Below are 12359 nucleotides of genomic sequence, written 5' to 3'. Positions count from 1 at the left end.
TCACCTACTTTTCCCTGTGAAGAACAAGTGCTGCTGTGCCTAGCTGCGGCTGTACTTACTGATATGGTCTATGGATCCTGCACAGAATTTGCCGTAAAACTTTTTGGCGCCAAGACCCCTCAAGTCATGTATGGTGAATGGCCACAAATGCAGCACATTATTGCGGGAAAAGGCATCCCTCTTTTCTATGACCACCACCTTGGCTCCCAGGAATGACAGGTCGATGGCTGTACGAAGGCCACAGGGTCCAGCCCCAATTATCAGACACTGAAAAACAAACAGCACAGGGAGAGTAACTTCACAGTCCTAGGAGGAAATAGTTATTTTTACCATCACTTCCAAGCGTCCCACAGCTCTCAGGAGTAAGTGCTCTTTGTCTGCAACATAAACTGAGACCTCAGATCAGTCTTTCTGTTGTTACCTGCCATATTCTGCCATTGATAGGTTAAAGCAGTAACCGTAACCTGAAAATAAAGCATATCACAGAGCAATTCAAAATTTGGAGAAGCAGGCAAGTAAACTGTCTGTTTGCAACCCTTGTTTTAAGAAGCATTGCCAAGGTGTACTCTCCAAGCTATCTACGTAAGCACCTGGAGAACAGCAATGTGTCTGAAGGCTTCTCCCTCCCCCATTCCATCCACTGAATTTTTGCTTTTCATACCAACAAAAAAAAAAAAAAAAAAAAAAAAAAAAACACACAAAAAAACAACACCCCCCTCAAAAAAAAAAATTGAAGGCAAGTTTTCCTCTCATCTTCCAAAGCCTGAGCTAGCCTTTCTTGAGAAAATCTTCAGTAATGTTAAAAATTCATCATCATCGCTGAGTAGCATAGCAATGGCTACCGATGAGATGCTAACATTTTTATCAACATCATCATTTAGAGTAACACAGATAGCAGCCAAGTCTGAGCATTCTAACTTACGCCTATGCTGGTGTGTCTACTATTGCTGCAAAGAAAACTTCAGGAAAGTAAATATGATGTAAACAGAAACACAAACTTTGTGTGACTAGACAACTTTTATCAAAATATGTTTTCTCCAACTTAACCTTTGTCATATCAAAGGTTTTTGATCTTCTCATATCTTCTTCCACTCTACTCACAAACACTATCAGAGGCTAATAAACAACTTGAGAAGGTAAAATACTCACATATATAGTGTTGGAAGTACTTTCTGAGAAACAAATGATACAGCAACATTGTTTCTTTTAAGATTAAACAGCCAAGATAGTCAGATGACACTTCTTATCCACAGAAAGAGAGGTCCACAAAGAAAGCTGGCATGGGTACGTGTATTCACAGGAATATAGTACACAGTCCATTTTGTCATATCATTTTTGCACTTTGATTTCTATTGAGTATAAACCAGACCCACAGAATAAAGACCTTGCTACAGTGGTGACTTCTGCTGCCATGTGAATATTTTCCAGATCCTTACATACCCTCATGGGTGGACAACAAAGCTCTCTGAGAAATTCTTAAGTATGCTAGAACTTAATCAGATCCCAACTTTCTGATGAACAGTCTACCCCAAAGGAAAGCTCTTTGTTCATTGGTCATCCCCATATGTCAATTTTCAGAGGTTGCCACACTTTCACCAGTTATTCACTGGGGCATAAATTCTGCAAATAATGTGAAACTTATTTATAAAGCCTGAATGATGGATAAAACAGCGGAAGTTACAGCAGTGATGACATAACAACTGAAATACAAATTCAAAGTGGGACTACTGTATAAGATAAGAAGTTGCATAAATCTGACAGCAGAGATCCAAGTCTAGAGGAAAGTGACTAATATCAGGCACTGCTCCTTTAGTAGCTTCAGGAACGTGAAGGCAAATGGGAGAAAACGAAATCCCAACCACTGAGCTATTGAATTCCTAAATAGACTTGTATACTGACCAGGTGTCTAACTTGTCATTTGTTAAGAGGGATAATCAATTAGGATCTAATGTATTATTCCAATTTAATATTGTTTTCTTTATAGGTAAGTATAACTCTCAAACACCATTTAGTTTTGGGGTTTTTTTAAACTTTTAAGAAAATTAGATGAGCATATCATATTTGTCCAGGTAATAATTTTGCTCATCTGGCAACTACAATCTTCAAAGAGACTGGATTCAATAAGCAACAAGACCACGCTGAGTTGGGTGACTTTTATTCTTCAATAACTTTCCCCACATAAAATAGTTACGATAGAGTACACAACAGCAAAGGAATTGTACTAAAATCAGACTATTCAAACTCAGTCTATGTAATCAAATTATAAACTAATTGCCAGTAATTTTGACACAGAAATGTAAAAAGTTTTTTTTCCTACAACCTTCCCCCCGGCCCCAAAGAAGAATGTGGTTAACAACCTAGGTTATGTTTAAGACTCCTGATGTTCTGGATGATAGTGAAGTAATTCATGGTCAAAGTTGCCATGTTTTTACCATCACAAAAATACAAAATTATGTTGTTATAAAACACAGAGTTTTAAGCACAATTAAAAACAGAAGAAAAGATTCTGCTCCCTTTTCCACTTCTAACACTTCTTCCAGTTTCAGATCTCTTGTACAAACCCACCTTCTGATACTCTCACATACAGCAGTAACTTCATGAGATACCAAGTACAGGCAAGTAAATAAAGACTCTTGTTTTGCCCCTTGTTCCCTTTCCCCCCCCTGTGACCCCAAGCCACTGAGGCAACTCCATGCACTAAAGCTGTCTCACCCCTCAGAAACGCTTCTTGCTCAAGATCTTTCAGACAGATTATATTAAGTTTTCAGTAACAACACCATGGTAATGGAACATTAAATGCAAACTGAAATCCTGTATTCTCGGAATAACCAATGAAGAGAGAGCACTATTTGTAACTATTTACATTTGAACAACCCATCACATCCAAGTCTTGCTTTCATGAGCACTGATTATCTGAATTCTGGTTAACCTGGACATTGGCCAGGTGATACACTAATTGCCTGACTCCAGTCACAGCATTTCATCCCCAACCAATTTTTAAATGGGCAAGTAACAGCTATGCTACAGAGGATAAGGACTTCAAAACTGGTATATGTTCAAGTGTATAGAAGCTGAGCTTCCTAAAGAAATGACTGACTTCTGATAACATGGGTAAACCCCTAATCTTTATTTTAAATTCTATCGTCTCCACATGCCCACTTAAATGTCTGTATTTTTTAATCAGTGGTTTGCACATTACATTAAACATTAAGAATATAAAACTGAGATAGGAAACATCAAATTAGATATGATTCAGTTCTCAAAAAGCCTCTATTCTGATTAGCTATTATTATCTCTCAGGAATTACATATAAACATTTAATGGCAGATATTTTTAGAATTGGAAACAGTACTTAACAGAAACATATGAAAAATGCAAAAACAATTCATAATTTCTTTACATTAAAAATTTCAACTAAGTTTATATGTAAAGGCATACCAAAATAATTTATCTTCACAAGTATATAGTCTTTAAGACATTATAACAACAAAAAAAAATTTACTACATTTCACTTTCTCTCAGCTACTAATTTCACTACTCAGAATGGTATGAATCCCAAATCCACAGCTCTATATGTTTCTGTGTTGGGTCACCTTTAATTTATTCACCATTCATCCTTTTTACTTGTGTTTCTATATAGCATCTCACCAACAAATTCTTAGAAAGACTAGCAAATTACTCTCTGGCTTGCCTCCACTCCTCTTACTCTTTTCCTTTGCTCTCTTCCTTGTCACCCACACAGGAGAGCAACTATGGAATAAGCCCTCCGATTCCTCTAGTAGAGACCAATTCGGCGTGATCACCAACACGTACTCTGCAATCATTCCCCCCTCCCACCCCTCTGGTCCTTCACACCAACACCAGCAAGTTCTGAGGTTTCTCTCTCATCGTTAAATGAGGGAGCATCACGCATGACCCTGTGCTTGTCTCTGTTTCTCTCACCACCATCTCATCTCCAAGATCACCACATGCCACTTCTACAATCACTCTCTTGATCCCGCTTCTCTAACTCCATCCTACACTCTCTCTAGCTTGGCTTTGGTACACAAAATAGACTTAGCTTTTGGACTATACAAAAATCTCTAGCAAATTCTTTAGTCAAACATTACTCCCAGTATGTTTTACTCCTTCTACTTGCTTTTCAACTGCACTTGAAGAGATGTTTTATAGACAGTTGGATATTTCTTCAAAGTTTGTTGTCTTTTCCAATTTCTTTTAAGACCCAGCGCTCCTCTTTCAGAGCACCATCTGAAGGACTTCCCTCATTTCTCCCACTCTTCTCATCAACAGCTTCCCACAGGGCTTCACCTGTCGTCTATCATCTTCCTCTACAATTTGCCTTTACATCACCTCATTCAAAGGCACTGGTTCAATCGGCTTGTCCGTGCGGTAGATTCACAGAATTTTTCCAACTCAGAGTCAACTACTTTTTGTCCACGCTAAAATCTCTACCTTTCTGACATCTCCTCATGGCTGCCTAGTTGTCAGTTCAAGTCCAACATGATAAAATGGAGTTCTAACATCCTTCTAAACTCACTTCACCACTCCCTTTCTAGACGAGTGCCACAATCAATTTTCTGAATGTCTTTCATAACTGGATGTCAACTCCACTCATCTCTACTTTTTTGTATGTCCTCATAATCAAGCACTACCCAAGTCATACACTTATCCCATTAAATTTCTTCTTTCATGTTGCACTTCTGTCATTGAAGCAACCTTCTCTTCAGCGTTAACAAATACAGCGCTAACAAATGCCCACTAAGATACATTTCAAAGTCTAAATGTAAAAACACTTTTAGTTTATTACTTCAGAGATGTTCTACATTCTTCCACAGCTTCTTCAATCTCTTTCTCATTAAAACATAAGCCACCTGTCTTCATTTCACAGCCTTTAACACCCCATTTCAGCTGCACTCATCATGTTTCATTCAAAATAAGAGCAATTCCTGAATCCTATTAATGCAAAGTGCAGTTGAGTTTTCAGAAAAATTATTTTGAATTTTTCTCCATGATGACCATAGTACTTGGAAGGCTTATTTCTAAATATGCACAAAAATCACAGTTATTTTCCTGTAACTCCTTCCTTTAAATGCTGCCTGAAAAATGTAAACCTTAACAGTGGTTGGACTTTTGGGGTGTAGAAGCTACTGCCCACTGTGATTACCAACAGTGGCCAATTGTTTTATATTTTCCAAGTTAATCTATAAGCACCCATTATCTATCATCTGATGTACCAATTGTAAACTTTCTGAGGAAAGCATTATCTTTAGAAGACCAAGGACAAGTGCACCTTAGTTCATTAGTAATTTTCCCATATATTACTGTATTAATTAACTATAAATGCCACCATCCATATGAAAATGGCCACTGGAAAGTGAAACAGAATAAACAATCAAGAAATTAACATAACTTTCTAATATCTAGTTGGGAATGAAACTTCAATCCACTGATCTGAAATGACTGACATATCCTAAACAGGATATATTTCTCTATTGAGAAATTAGTCATTAATTCCTCCTATTAAGGTATTTCCTTCTCTCAAAGGTAAACATCCAAGAAGCATCATCTATTGTCCTCAATGAAGGAGGAAAGAATCCTGTTCTAATTTTATCACATTCTGCACTATCTTCCTTTTTTAAAAGAGTGTATGATTATTTACAAAAACAACCTATTTCATTCACATTTTGTTGAATGATATAAAGAACTGTTTCCAGTAACTGCAAAACAAATAAATAAACTCATACTGTATAGTCCAACAAGGGTGCAGCACATAAATACCAGATGACAACAATTCAGGTAAAAAAAATTGGGGGGGGGGGGGGGGGGGGATGTAAAAGCAGGAATTCCTGCAGTAAATACCACACATACCAAACTTCCAAAAGCAACTGTTACTAGTTTTCACAGCTTTTTTTTTTTTTTCTCCCCACTGAACCTGGAACATAAGTGATTACTTTCTAAATAATGGTAAATAAAATATTTTGCCAAATTGGCATGAAAGTTCACTTTTCTTGAGAGTCGTGAGAACTTTCAAATTAAAATTGGAAAATTACAAACATATTTTGTATCTAAACTCCAACAGCAAATTTCACTCCCTGTTATTGTCTAGTAAAAAAATAGAAGTCTACCAAGATTAAAGGTTTACCAATCAAGATTTTCTAAGCCATCTATAGTACTGATGCCACTAAAATGTGAAACATAGAAACTTGCAGTCTGTTTCTCCTGAATAGATTACAAATATTCTGGTCATTCCTAAGGATTTCCATTTAGCTTCCCCGTTCAGGTGGGCAGTCAAATTTGGTAACAGCAAACACAATTTTTGATTGAGATTCAAATGTTAGCAAATTGCAACTATATAATAAAGAGTACATTTGAGAACATTCCTGAATCTTCCCTGGGCTTATACTGACACCAGGCAAACATCTTTCTACATCCTGACATTTTTATTGTGTATTTGAGAGACAAAGTGGGTAATAGTTGTCTTGACCACCATGAATAGATCTCTTACCTTCGTGTTGGCGCATGCTTTCCCCTTCTTATAGTCCTTATGGCTGCCTCTTTTATCCAATTTGGCCCACAAGGCTTTGGCTTTCCAGTAATTGAGCTTGGACTTGAGTTTGTGATAGAAAGAACGATAATCCTTGGGCTTTAGTTCTAGATAGTCACAGAGCTCTTGGAAAGCCTTGAGAGTCCCCTTGCAGGTAGAAGCCTGGACAAATCTGTCAAAGAGAACATGAGCCTGGTTCACCTTCTCATTCTTACTTTCCTCCATGCTTCACACTTCACAGCTGCCCTGGGGGGCAGCTGTTCTCTTCCAGTCTGCCAGATTTCCTGATGTTGCTCTGCTGAGCCACTTTCACCTCTGGCTTACAAGCATCATTAACCTGTAAAATAAAAAGAAGAAAATGTAACTGAGCGTGTTCTTTTTTTTTCTTTTCTTTCCAAAATTTTGTCTAAGACTGCTGAACTGAGAGCCCAGATTCTCAGAAACTAATAATACATCAATCCTGAGTAAGTGAACTGATCAATATCCTGAAGATTCCTGCCCAAGCTGACTGAAGCAGAGACTTCCAAAGCTCAGTGAGCCTCACTGCAAACAGTGGGGTATCTCACCTCTGTTAAATCACAAAATACTTTAACGTGAGCCAGTTGATAGAAAGTTTTACCAAAACTCATTTCACATGAACAGCAGAGAAGTTCCAAGTAAACTGGCAGATGTTATGTGATGCTTGGAAGTAGACAGAGGTTTAAAAACAAAAGATACAGACTTACTAATGTTGCAGTCACTGTGATAACCAGATCACTGTGGTAACACCACAGCAATGGTTACATGCTGTTCTTAAAAATATTACTACCACAAAGTACTTCAGGAGTTGGTATTCCACCAGTAAAATAAGTTTTAGTTCCTTCTTTCTAAAAGGACATGTGTCTTTGCTCATGATAAATAGAGAATGGGAAAGACAATGGCATAGCACAAGCTAATATCTCTGTCGGAGTCCTTGCAAACACTGCTTTTGTACAGTGACATAACAAACCCAGTGATGGCTACTGAAATCCTAGAAGGAAGTGAAACCTGCTAACAGCAATCAAATGCTTAAGAAAAGATTTCAAGACTGAAAAAAATAATACCTGTCTGTGTTGCATCAAGCACTATAAACATGCGCCTTACACAGAGTCTATGCATATATTCCTGTCGGTAAGTAAGCAGCGTAACAGTGAAATGTGGCTGATGCATGATCCTCGTGGGATTCTCATAGTAGTTCCTCCATTCTGTGGTTTTCAAATTTTTTTGATATGCAGGTCCCTACAACATTTTAGCTGGTAGTTGGGGTCCTCAGCAGATAAATATGCTAACAGGAGGTCTGCCGCTCTTAGTTGCTTTTCTGGAATCCCTCAGAAGCAGCCTGCAAACCTACACAATGAATTGTTTGGATCACAAATAGCAAATTTTGTTTGAAGAATAGATATTTTCTGTCTCTCCCTTCTTTATATATGTAATAAATCTCTTTCTTCCTTTTATACATAATACTGAGTACATAGATATATAATAGATTAATCTGCACTCTAAGAAATAATAGTTCTATTTGTCTTCAGAGAGGAGGGCAGCATGGGAACTATGGAAATGAAAGCATTTCTGAGGTGCTTTTGGTCCTTTGTTTTTTAGCAAAGGGTATTAAGGTAAAAAAGGAAATATGGGGACTCGGATAAAACCTTTTAGATTCTCACCAGCTCTTTTCCTGCTTCCAGCAGACAGGAAGCCAAGTCAAACATTACAGCTCATGTCTCTTCCCCTCCCGTATGACAGCTCTGCAGCACCTTATTTGGGCACTCCTGCATTTCACCCTAACATGGTATTTATTGATTACATTTGGAAATATCAATGGAGACCTGGAAGCTTTTCCGTACAGCCACAGACTGTTTGCTATTAAAAAGAAAAATAAAATTTCCTACAGAAGCCACAGTACAACAATGGGTACTGGAGAATGTGATTCTGCCTTTATTATGACAACTGCCTTAGAGGGCTCAATACACATGAAGCTGCTTTTCTAACTGGCTGATAGTGATGCCACATCCATATCAGTACTGCTCACTAAGCAGGATGGAACTAACTGCTTTCCTTATTTTTAATCTTAAATTCACTGTTGTGAAGCTGGAAATATGCTCCAGGCTTGTACCTCAGGGTAACCACTGCACTACGGCAGAGGTCTAAGACACTGTGCTTTAAGCTTGTGTCTCCTCTTCTCGAGAAGAATGTTATAAAGAGTTCAAATCACCTCTTTCACTGAAGGAGTAATTTCAGTGTGTCTGTGTAATACAGACACAAATAAATATCTACAGTGTAAAGTAATATGCCTCATTAATCAGCACAAGTTGAATACTATTTTGTGTTATGTTTTCCTCACCTCTTGCACCCCACTCTACCACCCAAATGCTCACTTTACACCAGCACTTCAGGTGACTGACACATCTTAAGAAAAAGCAATAGAAGGTATATGACCTAAATTAAGTGGGGTGGCAATTTAAGCCTGTTAGTCCACAGCTCATTACTGATATATCCAGATGTAAGGACAACATAGGTTCCATTTCTTACTCTCGCTTCTATTGTACTTTTTCACCAAAGGAGTAAAGCGGTACTGATCCTGCACTGCTCAGATCTCAAAATCAAAATCAAATCTACTTTCATTCTAGGAACTTACTGCTTTATGTTCAGGGTTTGCCAAGCCAGGAGACAAACCTGCAAAAGCAGGTCATTTTACGTAGCGCAACCTCAGTGGCACGTCAATTCAGCAGTTCTGTCAACATCCCACTTCATGCAGGCTGCAAAGTCAGTTATGCCCACAGGTCAAATACAGAGGCTTCAGTCACCGCAATAAGTCACTCCCCAGAACTCTACATTCTTGATGTAAACACCCAAAGCCCTTGGAACTCGCAAGCAACACGTCAGAGAACATGGAAATTACAGGAAGAAAGCAAGGGCAGGCAAGAATTATTTGCCAGGTTTCCAGGGTATTTGTATGCCTCGTCGGCTATTCTGCAAGTCTGCAGTATCCTGCACGCTTTGTCTCGAGGCAGCTGATTGCTGACTCAGAAGCTCTGTAAATTCCTTGGCTGGAGCACTGGGGTAGAAAGACAAAGCCCATGAAAAAATGCATGCAAGAACAGTGTTCATGTTGCTATTTACAATAATAGCATGGGGTTGTCACTGACTCATGACTGCAAGTACGCTCAGGATCTCCAGCGCTTGCCCAGGACAAAAGAAACCAATGAAAAACAGAGACACAGGCAATGAACAATTCCAGGTGGTGGTTCCTTCCCACAGTCAACACGGATGCAAGAATATGAATGTTTTACCAAATGTATATACGATAAAAAGTCCAGTACCCTACTTTTGTCATATGCAAGAGATAGGAAGAGATCTTGTATATGATACACATAATGAATTTGGTTTTACACATTCAAGTTTCTGCAGAAAGTGTTGCAAATGCAGGGCTCCTATATTCCAGGCAAATAAACCCCCATTGTAGGAGTCACCCTCCCTACATTTCCCATCCTGATTTTGTTAGAAGTGCTCATTCAACTAATGACTTGAGCCTGGAAAAATAAAATATTATGGGAATGTATTTTCCAGCATTCTTCTCCATTGTTTTTTTTCTGGTGGAAACTACTGAGTTAATTCCATCTAAATTCACAGCTTGTTCTGTCTAGCTCAAAACAGCATTTTGAGTGAATAAAACATTTGCCAAAGTAACAGCCTGACTCCAGAATGCTGAGTTTCTCTGAGCACAATGTAAATGCTTTCTTACATTTTGATTATTTCACAGCCAGGCAAACACCACAGATGCACCCTTGACAGACAAATCTCTGTGAAGTCAGAGATCAAGTAATTGCAGTAGTACTGTATGGAATCTGAAAGCAAGTTGGTCCATCAATCATAAAACTACTGATAGTTCCAGTAGCCCAAATTTCCATCGATTTAATCCTTTGTCTAAAATTTGCAGTTCCCCAGCAACATTCCCTATGCCTTTGTCTCCCTTTCATGGCCCCGAGCTTCTGCCTAAGCAAGACTCAGACATTCTGGAAACTCTGAGATTACTGGAGTACCTAGGCAGCCAGTACACACTTGCAACTTGGCTAGCAAAAGACTAAACACAGATTATTGTTAAACTTATACTGCAAACAGTGGGGACACCTATTTTTGCCTCTCTCCTCCGTCCAGCCTCCAGTTTTCTTGTAGGAAACCAATTACCTTTGAGACCTTTATTCCATGAAATCTGGATGAAATTGTTCAAAAGTTATTAAGGATGAACTGAAAAGCAGATGGATAAATGGCTCAATCCTGTAAACCTCCCTTCTTTCGGAAACCACACTTTAGAACATCTTTATTCCAACAAACGAAAAATCCCTGTTTTCATTTTCCAGGATTTGATTTATTTTACTTTTAGCTAAAACTATAAGAAATGGACTTTGCTACAATATGTTCATGACTTTCTACGTGATCACATGTATCAAAAAGTGCAGCTTTAGGGCAGTGGTAAAACTGTGGAACAGATGGCAAAAAGAGGACAATTTTGACCAGAAAAGCTAAAGCCAAAATTGGCAATTATTTTAGCTCTATATTATGCAGACAAAGAATGGAAAAGCAGGAGGACAAAGGCGTGGTTGCCATTGTTTGCAGCTTCCCTTTTATACCAGATGGAAAAAAGGAACGTCAGCACTGTCCGCAGTATGTTTTAAGATGGTATTTAGGTCTGCTCCCATTCATAAAACTCAACACTCAAGCAAATACGCTAGCAAAAAGATGTTTGTGTTTTAATACATTTATCAAAACTCATTTGGTGGGCTTCTGCCCACCATATGGGAGTGAGGTGTTTGGGTCTCCACCTCTTCCCTGTCTACCCTCCCTCTCAAGCTAAGGCAAAAGTGGGAGAAAGAAAGACCAAATATGAACTTGGTTGCAAGTACAAGAACCCATTCTTAACCAGAAGATCAAAGCACATATACAAACAGTTCACAGAATTCTCACGTCAAGAAAAAAATCAATCCAGTAATGATTTGAAAAGAAATGCAAATTATATCCAATAACATGGAAGCATACAAATACAGAAGCAGTTACTTCTATAACTGTATTTCGGTTCCCAAATTCATATCAAGCTACTGAAGAAAAATGTGCATGTCGTTTACTACTAACCTTAAGTGCCACATCATGAGTACTGCAAACATTAGACCTACAAAATAAAACCTTTTATCTATATGAATTCAACAGACCTACTATTCTGCCGCTCTGTCATGCATGACTCTCTGGTCACAGCAAAATCCCTACACTGAATGAACACCAACATAAAGAGTGAGACCAAGAAACAGATCATCTTTCTTTGGAAGAAAAAAAGGAAATCATACGAAGGAAGAAATAGCTACCCCCTTGTAAGATGACAAGGGAATAGTAGGCCATCTGGATAGCTGTCATATTGTACAACAAGCATCAAGAACTACTAGCTTAAATGCCTGACACAGCCACGTACTAGTGAGATCCCTCATAGCACAAATTTTCATATCGGGCGACCAGTAACCAATGCAGTGATCCCTTCTCACCTAGCACCAACTCACCAGCTGTGTGTTTGGGAAGTTGGGGACACTCTTTACATCTTGGAACTGTCACTGTACTCTACATGCTCAGCAAAAGAAAATTTATTTCTCAAATAAGCAAATGTGTTGATATTCCAATGGTAAAAAGTACTACATTTCACTAGAATCAAAACTCTCACAACAAACTTTCTGGAGCATGGCCATTAATGAACCAAGTCATATGAGCAACAATTCCCTTTACAGGCCTCCCAAAACACAATGACACATGACAGCAAAGG

The 12359-nt window shown here is 38.4% G+C and overlaps 1 protein-coding gene across 11 annotated transcripts in view; it reads right to left on the bottom strand.

Annotated features, from left to right (window-relative positions):
* The window catches only part of MICAL3 (microtubule associated monooxygenase, calponin and LIM domain containing 3), a 175907-nt gene that overhangs the window by 105742 nt on the left and 57806 nt on the right, over positions 1-12359 (bottom strand). For all 11 annotated transcript variants that reach the window (XM_042795281.1, XM_032986414.2, XM_032986415.2 and 8 more), the window contains exons 2-3: positions 6506-6881; positions 60-267 (exon numbers count right to left, since the gene is read on the bottom strand). In XM_042795281.1, coding sequence (XP_042651215.1) covers positions 60-267; positions 6506-6769 — 472 coding nt within the window. In that variant the 5' untranslated portion in view covers positions 6770-6881. The remainder of the gene's footprint in view (positions 1-59; positions 268-6505; positions 6882-12359) is intronic.

This window comes from Tyto alba, unplaced genomic scaffold (assembly GCF_018691265.1).
Source record: "Tyto alba isolate M040663 unplaced genomic scaffold, T.alba_DEE_v4.0 Super-Scaffold_21, whole genome shotgun sequence".
Classification (NCBI taxonomy): domain Eukaryota; kingdom Metazoa; phylum Chordata; class Aves; order Strigiformes; family Tytonidae; genus Tyto; species Tyto alba.
This window is presented reverse-complemented; position numbering and strand designations above follow the sequence as displayed.